General features: G+C 39.8%; 2 protein-coding genes across 10 annotated transcripts in view; one reads left to right on the top strand and one right to left on the bottom strand.

Annotated features, from left to right (window-relative positions):
* RUNDC3B (RUN domain containing 3B) overlaps nt 1-17,236 on the bottom strand; it is a gene marked incomplete at both ends in the record, with an annotated part of 109,302 nt that extends 92,066 nt beyond the window's left edge. For 6 of the 7 annotated variants that reach the window (XM_080936088.1, XM_080936092.1, XM_080936089.1 and 3 more), the window contains 2 exons: nt 429-544; nt 17,100-17,227. In XM_080936088.1, coding sequence (XP_080792214.1) covers nt 429-544; nt 17,100-17,227 — 244 coding nt within the window. Of the gene's footprint in view, nt 1-428; nt 545-17,099 lie in introns of all 7 variants that reach the window. The other variant, XM_080936094.1, reaches the window with a different exon arrangement.
* The window catches only part of LOC308435447 (ATP-dependent translocase ABCB1), a 145,462-nt gene that overhangs the window by 35,036 nt on the left and 84,376 nt on the right, over nt 1-26,050 (top strand). For all 3 annotated transcript variants that reach the window (XM_080936084.1, XM_080936082.1, XM_080936083.1), the window contains exon 2: nt 5,584-5,626. The gene's annotated coding sequence lies outside the window, so the exon portion shown is untranslated. The remainder of the gene's footprint in view (nt 1-5,583; nt 5,627-26,050) is intronic.

Below are 26,050 nucleotides of genomic sequence, written 5' to 3'. Positions count from 1 at the left end.
CACATCAAAACCATCATTTACCACAATCAATAGGCTTCATCTCAGGGATGTGAGGTTGGTTCAACATATGAAAATCCATTAACATAATCCACTATAAAAACAAACTCAAAGAAAAAAACATCACATGATCATCTCAGTAGATGCTGAAAAAGCATTTGACAAAATACAACACCCCTTCATGTTAAAAGTGGAGAGACCAGGAATTCAAGGCCCATGCCTAAACATAATAAAAGCAGTATACAACAATCCAACAGCCAATATCAAATTAAATGGAGAGATATTTGAAGCAATTCCCTTCAATATAGTATTTGAAGTTCTAGCTAGAGCAATTAGACAACAAAAGGAGATCAAGGGAATACAAATTGGCAAATTTTATCTTCTTAAAAGGAATTTGTTAGGAAAAATAAATTATACATCAAATTTGTTACCTTTTAGCCGGTGACTTAGAATCTGTTCCAGAACAGCTGCAAAGTTATTAAATTCAGGAGAAGAATCATCAATTGTTTCAAAGCAAGACCGATCAATCAGGGTCTTCACAGAAAATCTATAAAGAAAAAAAGAAGACAGGATTGTTGGTTTTAGAGAGAGCAAATCCATTCACTCAAGTATGAAAATGTGAGAAGATATTTGAAAAGAATTCTGAAAATCATGTTTTTCCAATGTGCTCTGTAATTTGAAGACTTTACAAAACAGCCTTCCACATGCATAGTTACTGCTAACATCTGAATGCTGGGATCCACATCCTCCAAGTTCTTATATCGATGGTGAGGCCTCAGGCACTAGCATCAACAGGTTGGACCTCTGAGAAGTTAAGAAGCAGTAGAGTATCTTCTGACAGTATCTTTGTAGAAGAGGGAGCTTGGCTGCCTCTTCTGCCATAAGGTATCCAACATGAGAACAGATCCTGAAGAACAGCAAGTCTCCAGGCACTTGGATAATATAAACAATAAGTTTTGTATTTTAACAAATTACCCAGTATGAGGGCAGTTCATCAGAACATGCTGAAGGGACTAGGATACTACCTTTGGCTTAAAGTAAGATTTTGGGAAAGTTTTGTGTCTTTATATTATAGCTGTTGAAATCAGGATCAAAATATGCTACAATTATAATTTAGTATTTAATACTATAAAATTTCTGATTTAGAAACATTAGACATAATTATGACAATGATAAAGCATATCTATGATTACTCTTTATCTTTACTTTCAATATAGTATTCACTAAATTATATCAAATGTTTAATTTTTATTACAATTATTTTTTTACGTATCTATTTGTGTTTGTGTCTGTGTGTACACACAGTCATGCAAGTGCCACAGTATGCATGTGGAGGTCAGAGGATGGCATGAGCAGTTTTCTCTGTCTGCCACGTGAGTCCTGGGACTTGAACTCAGGCCATCACACTTAGCAGTCTGTGCCTGTATTTCCTGTCATCTCATGCCTCTAAGTGTCACTATAAAACAGTATTAGATGGTTTTGTCAAAATGTGGATGAACAAAACTGAGCAGTTTTGAAGAGTAGGCTAGGCTATAGTATTTTATCATCTAGGTGTGTGTGGTGGTTTGAATAAGATATCCCTAGTCTTAGGCACGTGATAACTGGTCTTAGGAAATTAGCTCTCTTGGCTTCCTGCTGCTTGAAGTTTTCTAGCTTCCAGCTCTGCATTCACTCCTCTGGAAACAAAAGCCCAAATAAACTATTTAACTTATAAGTTACCTCAGTCACAGGGTTTTAGCATAATGACAGAAAAGTAACTAATATAAATGCATTTTAATTACCAACATTTTCACCTTACAATGGCCAGGAACTGAAACAAGTAGTAGAATGTAGGAGGACTTGGAGGGAGGAAAGGGAAGGGGGAAAATGACGTAATTACATTTCAAAATATAAAATAATTAATTAGAAAATCCCATTTTCATTTCCATAGTTTAAAAAGTAGCTGCTTTTGGTGGTGTGTGCCTTTAATCCTAGCACTTAGGAAGCAGAGGTAGGCACTCTGTAGGTTCCAGATCAGCCTGGTCTAAAGAGTGAGTTCCAGGACAGCCAAGGCTATACAGAGAAACCTTGTATCGAAGAAAAAAACAAACAAACAAAATTAAACAGCAAATTTTTAAACAAAATTTGTCCTCAGAATGACAGAAAGATGCAAAAATTATTATAAAAATGTTCAGGCTTGTTTTATGCCATTTGACATATCCTAAAGTCATTTTGAAAGAGGGAGCCTCAACTAAGAAAATGTTCCCATCAGACTGATCTACGAACAAGCCTAAAGAACATTTTCTTAATTACTGGTTGAAGCAAGGGTACAGTCCATTGTAGGTAAGGCTATCACTGGGCTTGTGACCCATCTCCAAATTTTAACTCAGAATTGCTCGTCTAAAGGAAATACAGGGACAAAGAGTAGAGCAGAGATGGAAGGAAAGGCCATCCAGAAACTGCCTCACCTGGGTGTCCATCCATCTGCTGACACCAAACCCAGACACTATTGCTGATGTCAAGAAGTGCTTACTGACAGGAGCCTGGTACATCTGTCTCCTAAGAGGCTCTGCCAGAGCCTGACCAATACAAATGCAGATACTCATATTCAACCATTGGACTGATCATAGGGATCCCAATGGAGGAGTTAGGGGAAAGATTGAAGAAGCTGAAGGCTTATCTGGCATCAATGGGAAGGGAGGCCCTTGGTCCTAATGCCTCAGCGTAGAAGAATGCTGGGGTGGTGAAGTGGGAGTAGGTGGGTGGGGAGGGGAGCACCCTCATAGAAGAGGGTAAGGGGGAAGAGGTTAGGGGGTTTGCAGAGGGGAAACATGGAAAGGGGATAACATTGAAATGTAAATACATAAAATGTTCAATTTAGAAAGAGAGCGAAAGAAGGCCGTGCAGGAAGCAAACCAGTAAGTAGCACTCCACCAAGGCCTCCACATCAGCTCCTGCATCCAGGTTCCTGCTCTCTTTTGAGTTCCTATCCTGATTGGAGAACTGTCATAAATAAACCCTTTAACTCCCTGAGTTTCTTTGGTTAGGCTGTTTTCTTATAATCCTAGCTAAGAAAAAGCAGAGACCACATAAAAATTATTATAGTGAGAAAAATTAGATATTTTGTGATCTCTATATATTTTTGTTATCCCAAAATGTTGAATAATCTCTAATTAGCCAAATATAATATAGAAAATTTTAAAATGAAATAGTTTAGTATAAGATACTACAACTTAAAAATATTAAAATCATTGGGAATTGAAGTTCTTTACTTTCTTACAAAACAGGTATTGACTAGAATGAGCGCCTATCTCAATCTCCTTGTGTAACCTTGGCAAACTGTCCTCTTCCTCAATTTCAATCAACTCTCACATTTTTAGCCAGTCAAGCTCTTTTTCTGGAATGTTATTATACAAACACTTGTAAACACATGCTTTAGAGATTTAATGTAAAGAGTAGAATAGGGCCTGTAGAGATGGCTCAGCAGGTAAGAGCACAGACTGTTCTTCCAAAGGTCCTGAGTTCCATTCCCAGCATCCACATGGAGGCTCACAACCATCTGTAATGGACCTAGTGTGCATAAAGATAGTGACAATGTACTCACATGAAATAATAAAAATAAACATCATTTTAAAGAGTAGAATAATATCTCCCACATGGCACCTAGAGACCATCTCGTTCACTGTTTGGCAGCTACTCTCTTCTCTCTCTGGCAATAACAAAGTGGGTTCTCTTTCCATGGAGTAGAAAGACAAATGGTTTGCTGTGCACTGAAAAGTGAGGTGACAAAGCTGTTGTTGGCATCTTTCATGAGCACCTATCAGGAAAGCTGGAGCCCACAGTCATCAGACCAAGTCTTCCTGTGTTACTACTCCCACTTTTCTATCACAACCACTTTCTCAGTGACATTAACACATGCATCTCTGCCAAGTAGCTAGAGATGCTTATCTTGATCTTGGACTGTGTCAATGTATCTTTTTCCTTATTAATAAAATTTGTTTGATAATTCCATACATGCACGTAATGCACTCTGGTTACTACCCACTCCCACTGTTTCTTTTCTTCCGACCCTTGTCAGCTCCTCTTATTCTCTACAAATCTTGTTCCAGATTTATGGTTTAGAATTATCCATTAGGGCTGGTGGTCACACAACAAAGCTTCCCCTCATAGGATCTTAGCTGTATTTGACCAGTGCCATCAGGTATAACTGATGTGACTTCATGATTGCCACGGCTGAGATACTTAGAAAATGACATTTCACAACCCTTCTCCCTTCCTTCTAGCTCTTACATTCTTCTGAAATGTTCCCAGGGTCTTAAGAAAGTGGTTTCCTTGTTGCTGGGGGCTGAGCCGTCAGCTATCCTATACTCTTAGTGCCTTACACAGCCATGTTCTTTGCATTTACCTTTACTACTGCTAAGAGACTCTCTAATGAAGGCCAAGAGTACCTTCCATCTGTGAATGTATTTAGAAAGTGGTTTGATGTGTGGCTAGCTAAGAAACAGTAGTAAGTTTTTTACTGGGTTTGTAAAACTATGCATGTATACATATGCAAGCCTCATATCCATTCTGGGAGAGGTTGATTACCCATAACAGTTGTGCCATTATTACACTAATGGGCACCACTGCCTGGCAGGTTGTTACACAGTTACTGAGTTCACAGGTAGGTAAGTCCACTGATGCCTTACTTCTCCAGCAGCCTGCATACCACCTCTCAGCACTATGAAAACTAGGCCGTAGGAAGCTTCCAGCTAAGTTCCAGCTTAATTTCTCTAAATCTTGTAGGTGACACCTTCAGAATTAAGGTCTTAACTAGTTCTGATAAAAAAATAAATAGATAACCAAGGCTTGGTATTTCAGACCTGGCACTGGGGATTTGTTCAATGACCCGTTACCCTTAGGATAAGCAGATTATTTTATTCAGCTATAAAGAATAATGGAATTTAAAGGCAAATAGATAAAACTGGAAAAATATGGTACCAAGTGAGGTTACCCAGAACCAAAAAGAAATACACTGTTTGTTCTCCCTCATTTGCAAATCTGAGCCAGTGACTATCTAGTTTATGCATTTGACTTAAAGAGTACCTCCAAACATATAGTGCACATACATATGTGCAGGCAAAATATGTATACATGTAAAATAAAACTAATGTCATAACTTCTATGTTATTCAGCAGGTGAATTAAATGGAAAGGTTTCTAAAATGAAGCAAATAACCTCTACCCCTATTGTTGACTTAAGAAGAATTTTTTATTGGATATTTTCTTTACTTACATTTCAAATCTTATCCCCTTTCCCAGTTTCCCTGCTGATATCCCCCTATCCCATCCCCCCACCTCTATGAGTGCTCCCCCACCCACCCACTTCCTCCCACCTTCTGCCCTGGAATTCCCCTACACTGAGCCTTCACAGGACCGAGGGCCTCTCCTCTCCTTGATGCCTGATAAGGCCATCCTGTGCTACATATGCGGTTGGAGCCATGGGTCCCTCCATGTGTACTCTTTGGATGGTGGTTTGATCTCTGAAAGCACTGGGGGTTTATTAATCTGGTCGGTTAATATTGTTCAAGAAGAAAATTTCTAAATGTTTTTCTCTAATTTTTATTAGGAGGACTGGAATAAGAAAGCTGACTCTGTAAACATTCTTTAAGGTAAGAGAAAAACTACTGCTTTGGGAAAGGATGTCATTTGAAACAGTAATGCACACCGTGGAACAAATTGAACATATTTTCTAATAATTATAACAAGGTATATTTCACAAGAAGCTGGGTTAGGGTTTGGTTTCTTCTTTGATAGTATGGTAAGCTTTCTTTATTTCTTTCCAGGCAGCAAGTACTTTCACCATGTGAGCTATATCATTAGCCCAAGACTGACAAATTTAAAGACAACAGTTTTATCTTCTATTATTTCATATGTGCACTATGCCCCTATAATCATGTGCATACACAGCAATAAGATATAAATCACAGCACGTATAAAACACTAAGTACAAGTAATAACATGCATGATACCTGAAGATATTTGTTCCAGTGGGATTAATTTTTCTTTTTTATATTTTATAACATACATCTATTTTTTAAATCAGAAATTTGCTTTCCTTTTCAAGCAATAATTTTTTTCAGCCATTGCATGTATATATTAACCTACAAAGAAAAAATTTAAAAATATTTTCAATGTATCTTTTAAACAGAGACATGCAATCTTTAATGTACATATTAAATCCAACCATTTGCCTGCTTCTGTTTTTTTTTAAGATTTATTTTCATTTATACACCTGAATGTTTGCCTGAATGTATGGCTATGCACTGCACGTACCCCTAGTACTTGAGAAGTTCAGAAGAGTACACCTTGGAACTGGAGTTACAGACAATTGTTAGCCAAATGTAGGTGCTGGGTATTGATCAAGCCTTGGTCCTCTCTAAGAGCAGCAATGGCTTAACCACTCAGCCATCTCTCCAGTCTTCTATGTCTGGTTTTTAAATAGCTTTTGTTGTAACACAGATACATAAATATTCCAACCATCTTTCCTCATCTTTCTCATCTAGAGTACTGATTGTATTTCTTGTCCTGGTTGCTGAAATTCTCATAGAAGTTTGGAATTGATTTCTTTTATTCATCTGATTATATAAATCTATTGAGGTAATTGATTATTTTAAATCAGACTTTTGAGTTCTTTTCATTTCTATATGGAGTAATCTTGTTACCATCTCCTTTCCTATTTCTTGTGTTTCCATGTATCCATTTGGATAGGTTTCTGCTTAATGACTATTGTTTTGAGGCCTCAATTCCTTCTTACTATTCAAAGTGGAGAAAACAAACTATCATTAACAGTCACACCACCAAAACAAACTCAGAATTAAAATAAAATAAAAACAATCCCAAGTGGTCAGTCTGAGACCACACACATACAAATATCATACGGACTGAGAGGATTGTATTTATGTATTGTGTGTGTGTGTGTGTGTGTGTGTGTGTGTGTGTGTGTGTGTGTGTGTGTAAGTAAAACACAATAACTGAATAAAAAGAGGTCATGAATTTCAGAGGGAGCAAGATGGTCCATGGGAGAAGTTGGAGGGAGGAAAGAGAAGGGGTAAAATGAGGTAATTATAATTTCAAAAATATAAAATTATTCTTAAAAGAACCTATGTAGGTAGCTGGAGAGATGGTTAAATAGCACTTACATCTCAGTTTGAGCCTGGGTTTGAATAGGAATGGCTCACTGTTTTTGAGTAGTTATCAGGGCATGGCACTATTACGAGGTGCATGTTGTTGGATAGGTATGGCCTTGTTGGAGGAAGTATGTCATGGGATTTCAAAAGTCCAAGTCATCCCAGTAATCTCTCTCTCAGCTACTCTTCTGGCACCATGTCTGCCTACATGCTGACATGCTTCCCAAACACAGAAGGTGGTACCAGGGACTGAGGTATTGCCTGTGTTGCTTGTTCAGAGAATGTGGACTTTGGGACTTTGGATTAGGAAAGCAGTTAAATGCTTTTAGCAGAGCTTAATGAGCCACCCTAGTAGGAACAGAGAAGAGCGTGGTGCTGAGAGCAATATAAATTATGATGGCTCAGCTCAAGAGGTTTCAAAGAGAAGAATATTAATAAGTTGCCTGGAAGCTGTTCTTGGGTTATTTTGGTGACAAATATGGTTATTTTTTGTCATTGTTCAAAAAAAAAAAAAAATACACCCAGAACTAAATTGAAGAGTTTGGGGATTAATGGCATTGAAGGAAGAGATTTCAAAACAGCCTAGTATTATCTGTCCTGTGACTATTTATGAAGATCTCTTATGGGATTGACCAAGTTGAGCAAAGAAAAACCACAAATGTATAGTTTAGGACAAAAGGATCATCAGGAAGAAAAGGAGCTAAGTTTAGTGCTCAAGGAAATAAACTTTTTATTTTATTTTAACACTCAAGATTTAATTCCCTTCCCGGTCCACCTTTCTACTGTTCCACATACCTCCTCCCCACAACCCCCCTCCCGCCCCCATGAGGAAGTTTGGGTGCAAATATCTGCATACAACTCTTTCTGTAGCTTGTTGGGTTATTCGGAGGGCAGCCATGATAGGTCGCTTTAGGTGAGGGATCCAAAGCCTCAGTCAGGCTGTGGGGCCTCCCTCCAGGAGATAAACTTTAAAGAAAAGCCTGAAGCTAAATGGAATAAAGAGTGGTGACCTCGGGGAAAGACTCCACCCAACCAAGCTTTCAACTTGTGAAAAGGAATTTAAGAAAAGAAGTTTATAGCTAGGCACAGTGGAACATGCCTTTAATCCTAGCACGCAGAAAGAAGCAGAGGCAGACAAGTCTTTAAGCTGAGGTCTACACAGCAAGCTCCAGGACAGCCAAACTTAGGCAGTATAGAAAACCATAGAAAACAGAAAGCTGGTGAAAATGTATTTGAACAAAGGGGCAGCAACCAGCCGAACTTGACAGTTTCAGCCACATGAGTGATGGACACAAGAAAGGGGTCATATAATCTCCCAACAGCTGAAGCTAGTTAGGATGTCCCTGCATGGAGGACTAGAGAGGCCAATGGGCAGGGAGTGGAACTAGCACTCAAGAAGTGTGTTGCAATCAGCAAAGCGTAAAGGAGTTGAAGATCTGAAGAACACTTTTATAAGACATGAAGATGCAGAGTTTGGCGTTTGCCCTGCTGGTTTTCTGCCTTGCTTCGGCCCAGTATTTTCTCACTGTATTCTCGTTCCTCCCTTTTGCAATGGTAATGTACATCCTGTGTTGTTATAGGTAAGAAATACGTGATCCGCTATTTCATTTTGATTTACAAAAGGTTAGAGTTTTGAGCCTGTCATGAGTATCAGATTCTTTGAACTGTGGACTTTTAAACACTACTGGGATTGCGATAAAGACTGTGGGGACTTCTGAAGTTAGACTAAATGCATTTTGTATTATGCTATGGCTACAAGCCTATGTGGACTAGGGAGTAGAATGTGGGAGTCTGAATGAGAATGGCCCCCATACACTTGTAAGAAGTGGCATTGTTGGAGGTATGGCCTTGGAGTAGGTCTGGTCTTGCTGAAAGAAGCATGTCATTGGACATTGGCTTTGAGATTTCAGAAGCTCTAAGTCAGGCCTAGTGGCCCACTGTCTCTTCCTGCTGCCTGCTGATTCAGATGTAGAACTCTCAGCCACCTCTCCAACCCAATGTCTGCCTCAGCTACCTCTCCAGCTCTGGGTCTGACTATGCGCTTCCCACCATGATGATAACAGACTAAACTTCCAAACTGTAAGCTAGCCCCAATTAAATGTTATCCTTATAAAAGTTGTCTTGGTCATGGTGTTTGTCACAGCAGTAAAGCCCTAAGACAAGAAGTAAACCATTCTGCACCTTGGGGGAAGTGGACAATCCACTGGATATGGGCTTAGAACTCACAGTCTTTCCTGAAAACAAACGAGGAACAGGGAGGCAGCTTTGGAGATGAGCAATTACTGGGCACTGGCTCAGAGCTCCAAATCTCCACAGTAAGCTACAGTATACTGCACTAAAGTTTGATATGGATGGAGTTTAGAGCTACTGACCACCTTGCCTTTCAGTCTGACCTCTGGTACTAAAATGTGGGAAGGCTGTGGAGACGGTATGAGGGAGATATCCCTGTCTACACTTTCCCTCTTTCTAAGACTGCTTCTGACAACAATCTCCCAAATGAATGCTGTGGCAGGGTATCAAAGATTGCTGACCAAAGACTGCTGACCTACAATGACCGTTCACTGTTTTCAGGTCCCCAGACGAACTCATACTCAAATACGAGGCCCTCTTACAATATGGTGTCTGTTTATCACATTCTGAGATAAACATATCAATTTCTAAAGCTGGCCTCCACACAGCCACATTCCCTAGATGTAAGGCTTTTGAGAACTATGAGCTTATCCTGTGGCTAGAACTGGCACAGTGTTTTCCCCAGAGTTCTTGGCTCTGCCGTCCTCCCAGGTCAGGCTGAACTATGGATGCCATCATCCTGTTTCCCTGTGCCTTTTAAGCTGCTCCATCATTCCATGTATATATATATACAATTCCAATGCAATTTTTACAATTTTAGCAATTGACAAAGTAGCTTGAAGAAAGTAGCTTTGTTAGACATATAAATGGATATATCAAGCAACAAGGAAAAAGATCACAATAATCAACATATTAAAACCACAAGTCTGTATGTATAGTAACAAAATGGAAAAACAGATGCACTTAGAAGGCAGAGGCATGTGGATCTCTGAGTTTGAGGCCAACCTGTCTATAGAGTGAGTTCCATGACAGCCAGGGCTACACAGAGAAACCCTGAATTGAAAAACCAAACAAATAAGCAAATAAATAAATGGATAGCCAAGTTATAAAAGATGCAATAATCTCCATATAAATGGTATGCATAGAACTAGCAATCAAAAAAACATGAAAATGCATAGAAAACACTGATGGAAACTAGCTATATGTTTATACCATAAAGCAACCAGCAACAAAATTTCAAAATCTTGAAGTCTTTCAGAATATAATCTTTACAGAGTAGAATTATGTTTAAAATGTAAGTAAAAGGCAACTAGGAGACTTTTACCTGAAAATTATAGTTCTATTTTAAAAATAATCCATGATTAGACAGAGAAAATTAACAAAATCCAAAGTTGGTTCTTTGAAAAAAAAAATCAATCCCATGATAAGCCTCAGTAAGAAAAACTGTGAGGAATATATAGATCTCAGGATTAGAAGTGGTAAATCTCCACAGATTTCTTTGTTTTAACCAAGAAAAAGGCATTAGCACTCTCTGCACTCAGGAGATGCTGAAGCAGATGGAAACTGAGTTTGAGGTACCTCTGCTACATACACAGCAAGATCCTATCTCATAAGATTCTATGAGAAGCCTCAATATATAGATAGATATAGACAGATATAGATGGTATAGATATAGACATATAGATATAGAAATGTATTCCCTGATAAAATCACTATATATGATGAAGAAAACCAATCTGGATTGTTAAAATCTATTAAGTAAGGTGAACCTGTTAATAATTTTTCCACAAAAAATTTGTTTATTTCCACAAAGAAGTTTATGGACTAGATTGCTGCCTAGTGAATTGCCCTGTGTATTACAGAAAGAAATAGCGTCAATCTTATAAAATCTATGTAGAACATGACAAAAAAAAGCAAGCTTGATAAAACTAGATGAGGACACGACAAGAAAGGACAAGTACAGACCATTCTCTCCCATGATTAAATATGTAAAAAAATCAAAATATTAAGTCAGATGTACAAAAAGAAATCTCAAAATCATAACCTATCTAATGTCATTTTATTCCAAGATAGTAAGACATGTAAAAGTCTAAAAACAGAATTCAGTACATAAACAGTAAAACAGGAGTGGGCAGCGTTTAATTTTGCTAGGCAAAAAAGAGTTGGTATCTACTTAAGATAAGAATTTCCAGGATTCTAGAAATAGTAGGGAAATATGAAAAATCTGCTGCAAACGCCCACAGAAGTCATAAAATCCTAAATGTTTTCTGTAACACTGCGTTAGGGATCCTAGCCAATGTAGTAAGTAGTAAGATAAGGAGTAAAGCAGAGAAAGATTGACAAATAAAGAAATAAAGCTCACATATGTGAGTTTTGATCAATCCTTTTAAATCTGTAGAAAGTCTGATAGTCAATAAACAAATCTATTTAAGAGCATATTTTCAAGACAAGAATGTTTAAAGACCAATTTTATCTCTTCATACTAGCAAAAATGGGAAAAGTATAATGATCTTGGTTATAATAATATAAATATATCCAATATATATATGAATACATTTGACAACATTATACCGATTTATAATGCCTATATAGTTTAAACCAATGTCTATTTCTGAGAAGAGATTATTTAAATATATGAAGATATTTATTGTGTTCATTGAGTACATATAAGTTTTAATATTATAAAGATGAAAGTTCATAAAAAATGATTTATAGGATCAGTTCAAGCAGAAGAAAAATTCTAGATTTGTATGGATAGTTAATGGTTTTATATATGTGTGTACACACACACACACACACACACACACATATGATAAAGCTTTTCAACACTCAGACTGATTTTCATGGGAACTGATAAGCAGATTCGCACCATTTATCTGGCAAAAGGCTAAGGATAGAATTATCTTCAAATATAAAGCTATAAAACTTTATTATCAAACAGTAAGACATATTATAAATAATAGTTGTTTAGACAGTATTATATTATTTCAAGAAGAAACTAGTAGACTTGTGAAATGAGAGAAAGAGCCCAGAAATAGAGGTAGGACAGTCCTATTATTTAAGACAAAAGTAATACTTGAAGTTATCAGACAAAATATGATCTTTTCAACTAGGTCACCTGATATTTTAAGGACAATATTTAATCCTGGTCCCCACACTTAACACCACGAAGACAAATAATCTGCAGATGGCTTGTTGATATAAATGCAGAAACAAAGCAACAAAGCTTTAGAAGAAAATGAGAGTATTTGATTATTTGAAGGTCAAGCAGATTTATTAAGCTGGTTAGTATTAACCATGAAGGAAATCTATAGACTACTTTATAATTAAGGAATTCTCTTTACACTACAGAGTGGAAAAAGTCAACAAATGGAGAAACAAAAATAGAATGGGCAGTACGTTTATGCTATGTATACTTTTTGATATATATATTTTAAGTCGATACAATTTCACTGGCTGAGGAGATACCTCAGTTGGTAAAGTGCTTTATTTGCAAGCAAGAGGACCTGTGTCCAATCTACAGAATTATATTAAAAACAAACAAACAAAAATCCCAGGCATGATGCAGCGTACTTGTAATCCCAGGGCTGGGCAGAGGAGGTAGAGGCAGATCCCTGAGGCTTACTAGTCAGTCAGTCTACCTCACTTGGTGACTTCCAGGCCATTGATAGTCCCCCTTACACAGAACTGTCTAGAATTAGGTAACCGTTGACATTGAAATAAGACAAGTCCTCTCACAGAAGTCTTCACAAAATAAGGTATCTTTATGGTATACATTGCTCCTGACAGTAGCATCAAAAAGATCCTCTAGATTGCTTCTATCTTAGCTCTCAGTGACACTGATGGAAGGTTGTATAACCGGATAAGAGCAATTGGAAATATAAGAGTATGGAGCAATTCACTCTGCATATGCAGGAGCTCTGTGATATTTTGAACTAGCCCCAAAATGTTATTAATGTTTACTACATATAACAAGATGAGAATAGTTTTCACATTCATCATACCAAGGTATGGCTACCCTTATTAGGCACACTCAAGCAAGCAGTAAGAATAAGTTACTGTGTTTAAAGGATATTGCCATAAATATATTCTGTAACTGTTCACATACGTTCATTTGAACTATAACCAAGTCTAAGCAAAGCAATACTCTTCCCCCTGCGTATTCAATATCTAAAATGCTAAGACTGCTAAAGTTCTCTTGGTTAACCTGTGCCTCTGGGCACAGATTTATTTATCTCCTTCCCTGGTTCACAACAGCTATAGTCAGAGAGCCAGGATATGAAGTCTGGAAGCACACTTTAAAGAAATAAGGGCTAAGTCAACAGGAAGAAACAGCAGGCAGGAAAAACAAAGAACAATAACACAAGTCTTATGGGGCCATTTAGCTAAACATACTAAGATACGTCAAGAGTCTCCAAGGACAGCCACTGCACAGTACATATATTCATAGACACAGACCAAGAAGACACTCATCAATAGTGATTGCATTGTGCTATCTGGATTCTCTCTAAAGAAGGTAGAGAAATGTGTACCTTCTTTTTTTGTTAAGTAATTTATCTAAAATTACTACATGGTGCTTACTATGTTAAATATGAGCATTTAAGTTATGAGCCTCATTATGCAGAAGATTGTATTCCATAGTAAGTGCTGACTGAAGCAGTATACCTGAGGGAAAAATTTTAGGCTCAGAGTAGGTATTAGTTACATATAAAATATGAGCTATTTATTCCTTCACTACATTAAAGAATGAGGTGCTATTCTAATTTGAAATAATACTAGTGTTCTGAAATTCTACCTTGACCTATAAAAAATGTTTCATGTTATTAAATTATTTTCATTGTAAAATTGCCATTTGTCTCTAACCTGCTTAACCTCTTGTGTACTTCTTAAATCATCCCTGTCTTTTATCCACAAGCCAAGAAAAGTGATAAGAAGTTCCTTTAAACAACACCATGACCAAAAACCAAGATGGAGAGAAAAGGGCGTATTTGGCTTAGACTTCCACATCACTGTTTATTAGCCAAGAAAGTCTGGACAGGAACTCAAAACAGGGAAAGAACCTGGAGGAGGCCGAAGCAAAAGTCCTGAAGGAGTGTTTCTTACTGACTTGCTCCTCATGGCTTGCTTTCTTGAAGCACCAGCCCAGAAATGGTATCATCCATCATGGTGAGGGCTCCCCCATCCATCACTGATTAGGAAAATACCTACAGCTGGATCTTAGGGAGGTATTTTCTCAGCTGAGGATCTCACCTCTCTGATGACTCTAGCTTGTCTCAAACTGACACAAAACCACTGACCTAAAAGTTTGACAAAAGTTGTTTAAAAATATGTACTCTAAGTGCTAAACATGAGAATTTTAAACTGAAAAATGAATTAGATTTTAACTGTATTTGCTAACAGAACGAAGGCCAGAGAAACACATCAGCTTAAGAAGACATCAGGTTGAGCTGTAGATGTGGCTCAGTGGTTAAGAGCACTGGCTGCTCTTCTGGAGGGTTCGTCTTTGACTCCAGAACCCACAGGGCAGCTCACAACTATTTGTAACTCTAGTTCTGGAGCAACTGACATCTCTTCTGGTCTGTCCTCAGAGAGCAATACACACACGGAACACAGACATACATGTACGCAAAACACACACAAAATGAAAACCTTTGAAAACATGAATACACTTAAAAACAACAGAAAAATATGATTAATATCTGAATTTATGTGGATGAAAAAATGCAGGTTAAAAAAACCCAAGAGCAGGGCCAGCATAAAGCACATGGCAGACACAGGAACATCCTAATCTACATAGCTAGCAAGTTTCATGCCAGTTAAGGTTACACAGCAAGGCCATGTACCAGAAAAGAGGGAGGAAAGAAACATGGGAAATATACCTTAAGTTTTCAAAGTCCTACATAATGAAAAATATGTATACAAATGGAGTATCTAAAATCAGTGTATAAATATTTTGGAGTTGAGTGGAAAATTTAGAGTTCTCAAATGACCTATTTTCTCTCCAGTACAACTTATGAAAAAGTATTCTAAATGTTTATGTGGTAAGTACTATACAGTGGTTTTAGCCCATAATATATAAGAGTATTCTCTCTCTCTCTCTCTCTCTCTCTCTCTCTCTCTCTCTCTCTCTCTCTCTCTCTCTCTCTCTCTCTCATAATGAATCCAAATTCAACCTAGTTCTTTCCCTAACTATCCTACATATCCTACAAACAGTAACAATATTGTACTTGTATGTCATTAAATCTACAAAATTGTATAGTTTTATGATATAGCATTGAATCTAAACTGAAACTATATCATTTTAAGAGGGAAAAAAGCTTTACTGTGCAAGTATAAGAAATTGTATGTAGTGGTTAGAAGTTGGTTTTGTTTATTCTAGTTTTATAAATTTTCGTCTTTCCAAGACATCAATAAGGAATCACAAAACGGGGCCACAACTCGAACGTTTGTTTAAAGAACGGTGCACGTGTTTCAGCTAGCTGCTATAAATATTTTCCCACCATTATCACTGTGCTCATATTTGGAAACATTAAAAACCAAGTATGAGCACACGATGCTCGATGGCTGTCGTTCGCTTTAACGCCATTACTTGAAATCCCTAGCAACCTGATCCAACACTGTTTATTGTACAGCTGACAAAACAAGAAAGGGAATGAGAAGGTGTTACTAGTTAAAGACGACATGTATTATGAGCTCCGTCACATTTCCACTAGACCAACTTCTTCCAACTCCCAGTGTCAAACTGTCTGAGTCTGCTAAGGCTCTGATGAGCATAATGACTCAAGCAGCCCAGTTTAGGCTGAAACCGGTTTTGACACTCATTTCTTTAAAAAGAAAATCATTTTAATATCTTTAAAAGACTACCCGACTAGCTTATTTTTCTATTTAACTTAGAAATTTACCTCAATTTAAAACAATGCAATAAAGCCCATCTGCCCCAAAAGCTTGTAGTCTACACAGCGCAAACAATAAATGTAGTCGGTATTATTTTACCACTTACAATGCAAACTGTGAACGAATGTCTTCCTCATAGATGAGCACTCATAGGAATCCAACTTTTTAAAAGTTGCTTAAATATTGAATGTACTCCTACTACAGATATCTGCAATCTGCTTAAGATGCTAGCCACGATTTTACACCAGGAAAAAAAATATTACATAGACACAAACCAGAGAGGCAGGAAAGGTTTCACCATTTACCTGCTAACTAGAGAATTATCACTGGTGGATGGTTAACCAGTATGATGGAACAAAATCGTTCCCACAAAGCTTATTGGCTCTGAGTGGTCACTAAGAAATCGATGCCTAGAATTTTATAAGACTTAAAGAAAATTTATCAGCGTGTTCAAAATCAGGGTTTTTTTTTTTTAAATTGTGAATTCTTGATTTATAGATAGTGATTATTGATTTCTGTATTTCCTGGAGGAAGGGATACATTTACAATCAGGAAGCATTTAAATAAAGGCACATCTTCCAGTAAAGGACTGGTTGGAGGACTAGGAGTCTTCCACAACCCCACAAGCTGACAAGACTTAAATACCCAATACAGACCCGGGCCGAGTGAAAGGAGTGAAAATATACACGCCAACAAGAGACAACAACGGGGCCGGGACCGCACTGGGATTTGGGGGCATCTCAGGAACTACTCCAGCTGGATGCTGCTTTCCCTCCGCCCTCGTCTACTCAGACGGGTTCCGAACAGATCCTCCCCAGCTCCGCCCCTGTCTCCAACCGCGGACGCCCAGACCCGAGGGCTGGACCAGGGGCCCGGTGGGGGAGACGCTACCGCCCCTCTGCAGGGCCCCGCTCGGCCGCGGACACGCGCGGCGCGGGCCGCAGCGCCCAGCCCCTGCACCGCCCGCAGCCCGGCGCCCGCAGCCCCGCACCTGCACACGGTGATCAGGTTCCGCCTCTCCACCGCAGCGTTGCGGGCGCTCAGGCTCTTCTTGCCGCCGCCACCGCCACCGCCACCGCCGCGGCTCCCGCTCAGGCCCCCCAGGCCCCGGGAGGCCATGGCGGGCTCACCTCCGCGCCCCCCTTTGTCTCCAGCGGTCCCCGCAAGCCTAGCCCACCTGTGTCCCGCGGCCTTATCTCACGCCGGCAGCCCGCGGGACGAGCGGGGAAGGAGCCGAGGAGCCGGCAGGGTGTGGAAGGCAAAGTGGGGCACCCGCGCCCGGTACCCAGGTCCCACGCGCGCGTGCACACACACCCACGCACTCTCTCTCTCTCTCTCTCTCTCTCTCTCTCTCACACACACACACACACACACACACACACGCTCACTCGCACGCACGCACGAGCCACCTCCGCCCTCGCTCGCTCGCTCGTTCGCGCGCGCGCGCCCGCCGCCGCCGCCGTCCACGAGAGAAGCGCGGGCGGGCGAGCCTGGAGCTCCGCCGCTTCCCTAAGGGACGCCGCACCAGCGCGGGCGAGCCTGTCAGCCCCGCAGGCCTAACCGCACGTCATTCTCCCAGCAGGGCGGGGGCCGCGGAGGCGAAGCCTCCCACCTCACGCCTGTCTCACGCAGCCCCGCCCCCTGCACCTATGAGAACAAGGCCGCTCCAGAGAGAGCCAATGACGAGAGAGGGGGGCGGGACCCTCCCCGGGAGCCTTTAAAAGGACTCACTTAAGCCCCGCCCAGGCGCGTGGACTTCTGTCAGAACGCGGGCTCGGCTCATGCGGTGGCTTGGAAAGCCGGCTTTAGTGTGCCTGGTCCACAGCGACTCTGGTCCGCAGTCACCCGGACAAGGCTACGTCTCAAATGTTCATGACAGATTCCTGGTCCTGGGGCTTCGGTAGCCTCAGCAGGGAAATGCCACAGTTGGGGGAATAGGAGGTGGGGCTTACCTAGAACAGAAGGATTCCATTTAGCCCAAAGCCCTCTGCAAGCGTGACAAATGACACTGTGGCAGCAAGGAATGTGCCATGGCACGTGAATCTGGTTAGAATGCTTGATTCCCATCACCTCATCTTCCCACCTGAGTCTCCAGCACAGCCTGAGACCTAGGTGGTTATAGAAAACTGAGTGTAGTGTGGATGCCCAGCCTAGTGTGCCGTTCCGTGAGATCTGAGCTGAGTTGCAGCTCCTGAGCCCATGGGGAGGTCTTACCAAGGGCAGAGGGAAATCCTGCCTTGGAGGCCTGCCTGGTAAGCAGCTTGGAAGGACCACTTTGCAGTATCCACTTCTCTGGCCTTATCTATGGGAGGTTCCTGGCTTGAGGTCCTGACCTCTGGCATTTACCCCAAACCACTTACTGTTCATCTGCCTTCAAACCAATATGTCTAGCCTTCAGGTTTTTTTTTTTTTTTTTTCTTTTTAATTTGAAAATCTAAAATCAGGACAAAGTCTCACCTCTTTAAACTATTTAATACAATTGTGTGAAAATTTAAAATATAGGTAGGAAAACACATAGCTGTTACTACAGTAAATATTTATGGATTTATATAATAAAATAACTTAGACTCCGAACTTTATCTTTCACATGAATAAATGCAGGTGAAGTTTCCATATATAGGGGTATGTGATTTGTCGATGCAAATGTAATCAAATAGTCTTTGTATTTTCAACTGCCTAAAATTCCTGTCAGGGAGGTCCTTCTTAGGCGCTACATCCTATTGTTTCTTGCTAGCCTGACTGTACCTCTTCAGAACCAGCTATCAGAAAAGAAATGCTTTGACTGTGCAACCAGTCTTAGCAAAATATTTACACTAGCGATGGCAAACAGATCATAGGTTGGAGATTATTTTTTAAGCCTGAGATTATATGTCTGAGGAAATGCATAGAAAACCATTAATTATTAAGAAAAATTTTAGAGCAAAAGATGGTGGCATACTTTTGCAATCCCAGGATTCGGATGACTGAGGTAGAATTGCTTTGCTAATTACTTTTGTGGTGTTGTGACCAAACTATCTGACGCAGACAGTTTGAGGGAGGAAGGGTTTATTTGGGTCCATACTTTAGAAGTTTCATGGTATGGAAGACTATAGGAGAGCATTGAAGTTCACATCAAATCTGAGAGGATGTGGAATGACGGAAAATCCTTCAGGGATAAGACAACCTCAGGACCTTCCTTCAGTGACCTGCCTCCTCCAAGTAGGTCCCACTGTCCAAAATTTCTACAACCTTCCAAAACAAAGCTACCAGGTGGAGACAAACATTTGAGACCCCTGTCTCTGAGGAACATTTTATATGCAAATTCAACACTAGGCGACATTGGAAGACCCTGTCTCAAAAAGATATAGTAGGTAGGAAGGCATCTGAAGTCAAATAGTAGGCAACCTTGTTTGGTAGATTTGGAAGGGAAGCGTATATAAAGAAGTTTAATGTGAGGAGACATTTTAACACAAAGTGAGGCCAGCTTTCTGGCATCAAGTGTACTTTTATGTTATTTGTACTGTAACGTGTGTATTTCTGACTGAAAACAGTAAAGTTTACCATATCAGGTTACACTGTTAATGCCCATTGCTTTTAGTGGGCTACCTGACATGATACTTGCTTAACAATCTTTTACCACAAGAATTCACTTACCTTTTCATGGACCATTCTCATTAAACTACCACTTGGGGGCCTCACTTGATGAGATCCCCCCACCCCCACTTACTTTGAATGTTATGCTCTGAGTGTTACTAATGTTACTAATCTGGAAGCAAGAAAGAAAGGAATTAAAGATCAGTTCTATTTAGCGAGCACCAAGAGGTCTTTGAGATGGTTGGAAAGAAGTGACTGACAAGATCAGATCTGAGTTTTGAAATGGTGACCTTGGCTGATGTGGGTAGTGGCTGTGACCCCCCCCCCCCCAGTACAGACTCCTGCCCACAATGACTTGACAGTACTCAGATGCAAGACCTCATAGAGAGTTTTGCTAATGACGAGAGGGCATTTTGCTGTTTTGTTTTGTGTTTGTCTCTGTGGACAGACACTGTTTCTTACTTTCAAGCCTGAGTAGTTTCCTGCTAACAGGTTGTTAGATTGTACAGTCTCATAGCAAACCAAAGTGTGTTGAAAACCCTGCAGCTGTGTCAGTGCTGTGGTTTTATGTCATGAGGTCACGTGCCTTTCCTAGGTGTTTTCTAACTCAGAACAGCTGAAGTTACTGAAAATCTCTCCCTTTGTGTGAGACTCTTCACTTGACACTTATCAAAATTTTAGAATCCTGGGCCATTATTTTTGATGGAAAAACTCATAGTAAGTTTCAGAAAATACAATGCTTTCCTATATAATTGGGGTCTGTTTGTTTTTCTGGGTAGGGTGTCTCTACATTTCTAATTCCTGTGTTTAAGAAATCTGGATGTGTCAGATTCTTCAGTGGCTGAAACTATATAATCTGTGCCTGTGTCTAAAGAAAGGGTCTGGTGCAAATTATTCTGCTTATGGTTGATTTTTACTTAAGTGACCAATAGCAAATCTGCAAGGCCTTGAGCCATTTAAAACATGCCACAAAACCAGCAGATCTCAATAAACTTATTAATTACCTTAGTTGAAGTTTCTATTGCAGTGATGAAACACCCAGACCCAGAGTAACATAGAAAAAAAAAGGGCTCAGTTGGCTTACATATCCCAGGTCACAGTCCATTAGGGAGGCAAAGGCAAGAACTTAGGGCAGAAACCTGGAGGCATGAATTAAAGCAGGTGAATAAAGTCCTGCTTACTGACTTGCTCTCTGTGGCTTGTTTAGCCTACTTTCTTAAACAGTTTAGCACCACCTGCCCAGTGCATGCCAGTAATCCCAACCCTGGGGGCAGCAGGAGAGACAGATGCTCTAGCTAGCCAGTGAGTTCAGCCAAGATAGCAATCTTTCGATTTAGTAAGAGATCCTGTCTCAAAAACTAAGACTAAACAATCCAGGAAAGGCATCCTGACATCAACATGTGCCCATGGGTGAGTGCATTCACCACACAAATACACACAGACATAAACACAGAGGCATACACACACACACACACACACACACACACACACACACACACACACACACAGAGAGAGAGAGAGAGAGAGAGAGAGAGACAGAGACAGAGACAGAGACAGAGACAGAGACAAAGACAGAGAGAAGCTACTCTCTTTAAAACTTGTTACATTTATATTGTACAATGGCCAACATGCTAATTTACTAGTTCACAGTACTCATTTGCTAGTTAATTTACTATGAACATAGTTATTAAGAAAGTCACACATGGGGATAATTGTTAGGCTCTCCCTCTTCCACTAAAAAACTACAGTTAGTTTTGCCTTATTCTTTTGATTGCCATCACCATGGTCTGGACAGTTTTACAGGTCTTTACCTTCAATAGTATCTATGCAGAAATCATCTTCCAGTGTAGAATTAATTATATCCTGTCAAGTTTCCAAACTGGAGAATCCAGCATGACTTCTTGCTCACATGTTTTATTGATAGGCAATTTAACAGTTAGAACACAAATTTGTAATTTGCGTTAGACAGCATGTGACACTAATGCAGCGTAGTGGTAAGGTTATGTAATTCCACTGTCCCCAAATCTGTGTTTTCTCCTTCAGAACTAAAGTCAAAGTCCTTGCAATGACATACCAGGACAGACTTTAGTAACATATCCCATCTCCAGTATCCCTTCTCCTGCTTTTTCTTCTTGGTCACTCTGCTCTGTCATCATGCTTTCCGCCATCCTTGAATACAATTTGGATGCTATTGCTTCAGAGCCCTTGAGCTGTTTAGTTTAGATACCAGAGTCTCATTTTTTTATTTCCAGAAGGTCACTTACTCTGGCACACACTTCAAATTGCAAACATCCTTCCTCTTTGTTTTAAAATTAAAATATAATTGCACTATTCCCCCCTCCCTTTCTTCCATCTGTCCCTTCCAATCCACCCCCTTGCTCTCTCTCTCTCTCAAATTCATGGCCTCTATTTCTTCGTTTGCGTGTGTGTGTGTGTGTGTGTGTGTGTGTGTGTGTATGTGTGTGTGTAGTATGTAGTATATAGTGTGTAGTGTGTATTCCTAAGTATATGTTCTGTATAGTTTTGTGTACCAACTTGACAACAAGAGATTATCACAGAGAAAGGAGCCTCCCTGGAGGAAGTGCCACCATAAGATCCAGCTGTAAGGCATTTTCTCAATTAGTGATCAAAGGTGGGAGGACCCATTGTGGGTGGTGCCATCCCTGGGTTTATGGTCTTGGGTTCTATAAGAAAGCAGGCTGAGCAATCCAGGGGAAACAAGCCAATAAGTAACATCTCTTCATGGCCTCTGCATCAGCTCCTGCTTCCTAAGCTGCTTGAATTCTAATCCTGACTTCCTTTGGTGATAAACAGCAATGTAGAAGTGTAAGCTGAATAAACCCTTTGCTCCCTGTGATGGTTTGTATTTACATGGCCCAGGGAGTGATACTATTAGAAGGTGTGGCCCTGTTAGAGACGTTGTGGGTCTTGTGGAGTAGGTGTGGCATTGTAGGTGTGGGCTTTAAGACCCTCATCCTAGCTGTCTGGAACCCAGTATTCTGTCAGCGATGAAGAAGTAGAACTCTCAGCTTCTCCTGCACCATACCTGCATGGATGTTTTCATGCTTCCTCCTTGATGGTAATGGACTGACCCTCTGAACCTGTAAGCCAGCCCCAATTAAATGTCCTTTCGAGAGTCACTTTGGTCACGATGTCTGTTCAAGCAGTTAAACCCCAAGACATTGCCCAACTTGCTTCTTTAGTCATGATGTTTGTGCAGGAATAGAAACCCTAAGACAGTATAGAAGTACAACTTGTTCAATTTTTGTAATGCTACATATATGTATATGATTTTAGGACTGAGCACTTGATGTTGGATAACCAGTTGGGTCTCTTCCCGGGGGAAGTGTATTTCTCCTAGTCTCAGCATTCTTTAGTTGCTTGTATCTCTTTGTCTAGGGTTAAGGCCTCTTCCATGTTTGCATGTCTGTTGGTATCGTCTTTGTTTAGGCAGCCATGTTGATGATATTTCATGGGTGTTGTTTCTAGGAGATGCAATTCCACAGCAAACGTCCTGCTCTTCTAGCTTGTACAGACTTTCCACCCCATATTCAGCTATGACCCCCAAGCCTTAGTTGTGTTGTAGATTTATCACTGGGGGTTGGACACCACATACTTACTTGTTCTTGGCATTTTGATCAGTTGTGGTTTCTATAATGGTCTCTCAATCTGTTGTAAAAAGATGTTTCTTTGATGAGCAGGGAGACTTATCTGGGGTGTGACAGTAAATACTTAGAATGTAATTAGGCACATACGGGTAGAGTGGTAGTTGTAGGCTCTTCTCCAAGATCTTTGACTGCAATAGCCCTGGGTAGTTGACTGGGTTTCCAGTATGAGGCATATTACCTACTTGTTGAGCAGGCTGATTAGAAAGCTACTGGTTACTGCCAAGGTATATGTGCCACTGTTACACCCTTAGGGACTTACTTTCAATCTTGAGAAGTAGCCAAGACAACAATAGTCTATAATGTTTTGGGAATCTCTTAGGCAATCCTGAGCAACATCTCATAAGGAGGCTCTCCAGTGTTTGGTTTTAGGGCTTAATTAGGTAGTTTAATACATCATCAGCCCAGATATCTGTCACCTTACACAAAATGTAACTCAAAATGGATCAAAGACTTTAAGTGTGAAACATGAAACTACCAGAAGGAAATATAGGCATTCCCATATTGGAAGTATGTGTATTCCATTGTAAGAATGGAATGGGTGTAGGAAAGGACTTTCTAATGTAAATGGATGGAGCTAGAAGAAATTATATTGAATGAGGTCACCCAGATCCAGAAAGACCATTGCAAGGTCTCTTATCTGCAGATCCTATATCCACATCTTCTGAAGTTGTTATCCTGAAGCAAGTGCAGGAATCAGAAAAGCAAAAATAAATAAATAACATAGGCTGTCTTTATTTTTTTATTGCTCTGTCTCTACAACACATATCTCCATATCAATATATTTTTAAACATGTATTTATCTACTCTTTATCTTTACTTACTAATATTCAAGCTCCTAAAGGGAATAACATGCCTTGTTCATGAATGTACTAAAAATGCTTGGCACATAATAGGTACTCAATTATTATTCTTAAATCAGTGAAATGAGCTGTGATTTTTTTTCTTAACATTACTTCTTTCATTTCACTTACTCACCATGTATTATGCACATGTTGTATTGGGATTACAAAAATGAGTAAAATGTTTTCATTCGTTGAATTTTTGACATACAGGTGAGAAACACTGACATCAAAATTAATTTAAAGACGCTGCCAAGTTACATCAATAATTTTTTAAAAATTAAGTGAAAGGATTGATCCTGTTGGTGGAGGGTCAGCCTCCCTAGTATGCATAAAACCATGGATTCAATATTTATAAACCAAATGTGGTAGTACATTCCTGTGCTCCGAAAACTGACTCAGGATGCAGAGACAGGAGAATCAGAAATGCTCAAGACCCAGTTAGAAACAGAAAGTGCATGCATCATGTCTTCACATACATGTATATGGGAAAGAGGGCATTAGTGGTTTTAGATAGGTACCATAGGAGGTTGTTTTCTAAGGAGTTCTTAAGTAGAATGTTCACCCGTGAACATAGGAAAAACACCACTTCAAACAAAGAGTACAGCCAGCGTTGACAGAGAAGCACAGAAGATGTTAGAGCTGCAGTTGGACAAATAACACTGGGACATTGGCTTCTTGTCTCCTGTATATGGTAAATGATAATTGTATTGGTCATTTGAAAGCCTTAAGGTTTTAAGGAAGGGGGGGCTGTTTGGGGGATGTAGCAAGATACTAAACCACATGGTGGCCTCTCTGTCCTTCCTTTAAAGTCTCTCCAATGGCTTACTAAGCAAGGAAGGATTTGCAGAGAGCTATTTTCTTTTTTTTCTTCTCCCCGGCTCTTGGACACCCGGCCACAGTAACAGGAAACGAAAGCCAAAATTCAGGAGCCATTGTGTATCACTCAAAAGAGTTCCATTTAGGTTCTTGGGTGTCGCTGGAACTTTTTCATGGCCAGATTTATCCAACTGCTCGCATAAGAAAGGCTTAGTTTTGAATGAGAAGGAACTGAAATAACAGGCACAGAGTCCAATAAAGTAGATTGTTCTAGAAAACTTTATATATACCTGAGTCTTATGCCTTTAACATTCAGCCAACTAGACATACTGCACACCTTGAATCTGCCAGTGTTTATACAGTCCTCTACTATGCACACAGACTTTTGGGGAGTATAAAACTAGACAGGGTACTGTGCTTCTTCACTGAGTTAGTGTAACACAGAAGAAACAAATAAAAATAAAAAGACAAAAAGAGCTGTCTTAACAGATCTTAGTATGTTTTATGTCACATTGCATCACTGACTGTCTTTACTCTGTTATTTTGCAATGCAAGGTCACTTATGGACTTTGAAATGCCATAAACTAAGAAGTGTTGTGATGGTGGAAGGGACATAAGTATCACTCTTTATTTTTCATTTATTAAGTTTTTGGTTTGGGGCAGAAATCCAGGTTCATAAAGTAAGAGTATTTAGAACTGTTTGGTAAAATCAAAGATCACAAAATGAAAGGATAATTAAATATTATCAGGAACTTCAGGGATAAGTGGATAGAAATGAAAATTTCATGGAATCCTAGAAAAGTAGAAATCTTCCTACACTGGCAATTTTCTTTCTGTAGATTATGGGTTAACTGAAGGAACTTAGACTTTATATCTGAGTCAAGAAATTTTTATAATAATAAGGTCACTATAATTCAGTCTAGCCATTTCTGGAAAATAAGCTGCAGAAGAGCCAAAATAAAAGATAAATCATGCACACACACACACACACACACACACACACACACACACACAATTACTGAGCATTGATTTCTCTGATAGAA

Source organism: Micromys minutus, assembly GCF_963924665.1.
Source record: "Micromys minutus genome assembly, chromosome: 23".
NCBI classification, from domain to species: Eukaryota; Metazoa; Chordata; class Mammalia; order Rodentia; family Muridae; genus Micromys; species Micromys minutus.
Note: the sequence above shows the minus strand (reverse complement) of the source record. Positions and strands in the feature narration are given on the sequence as shown.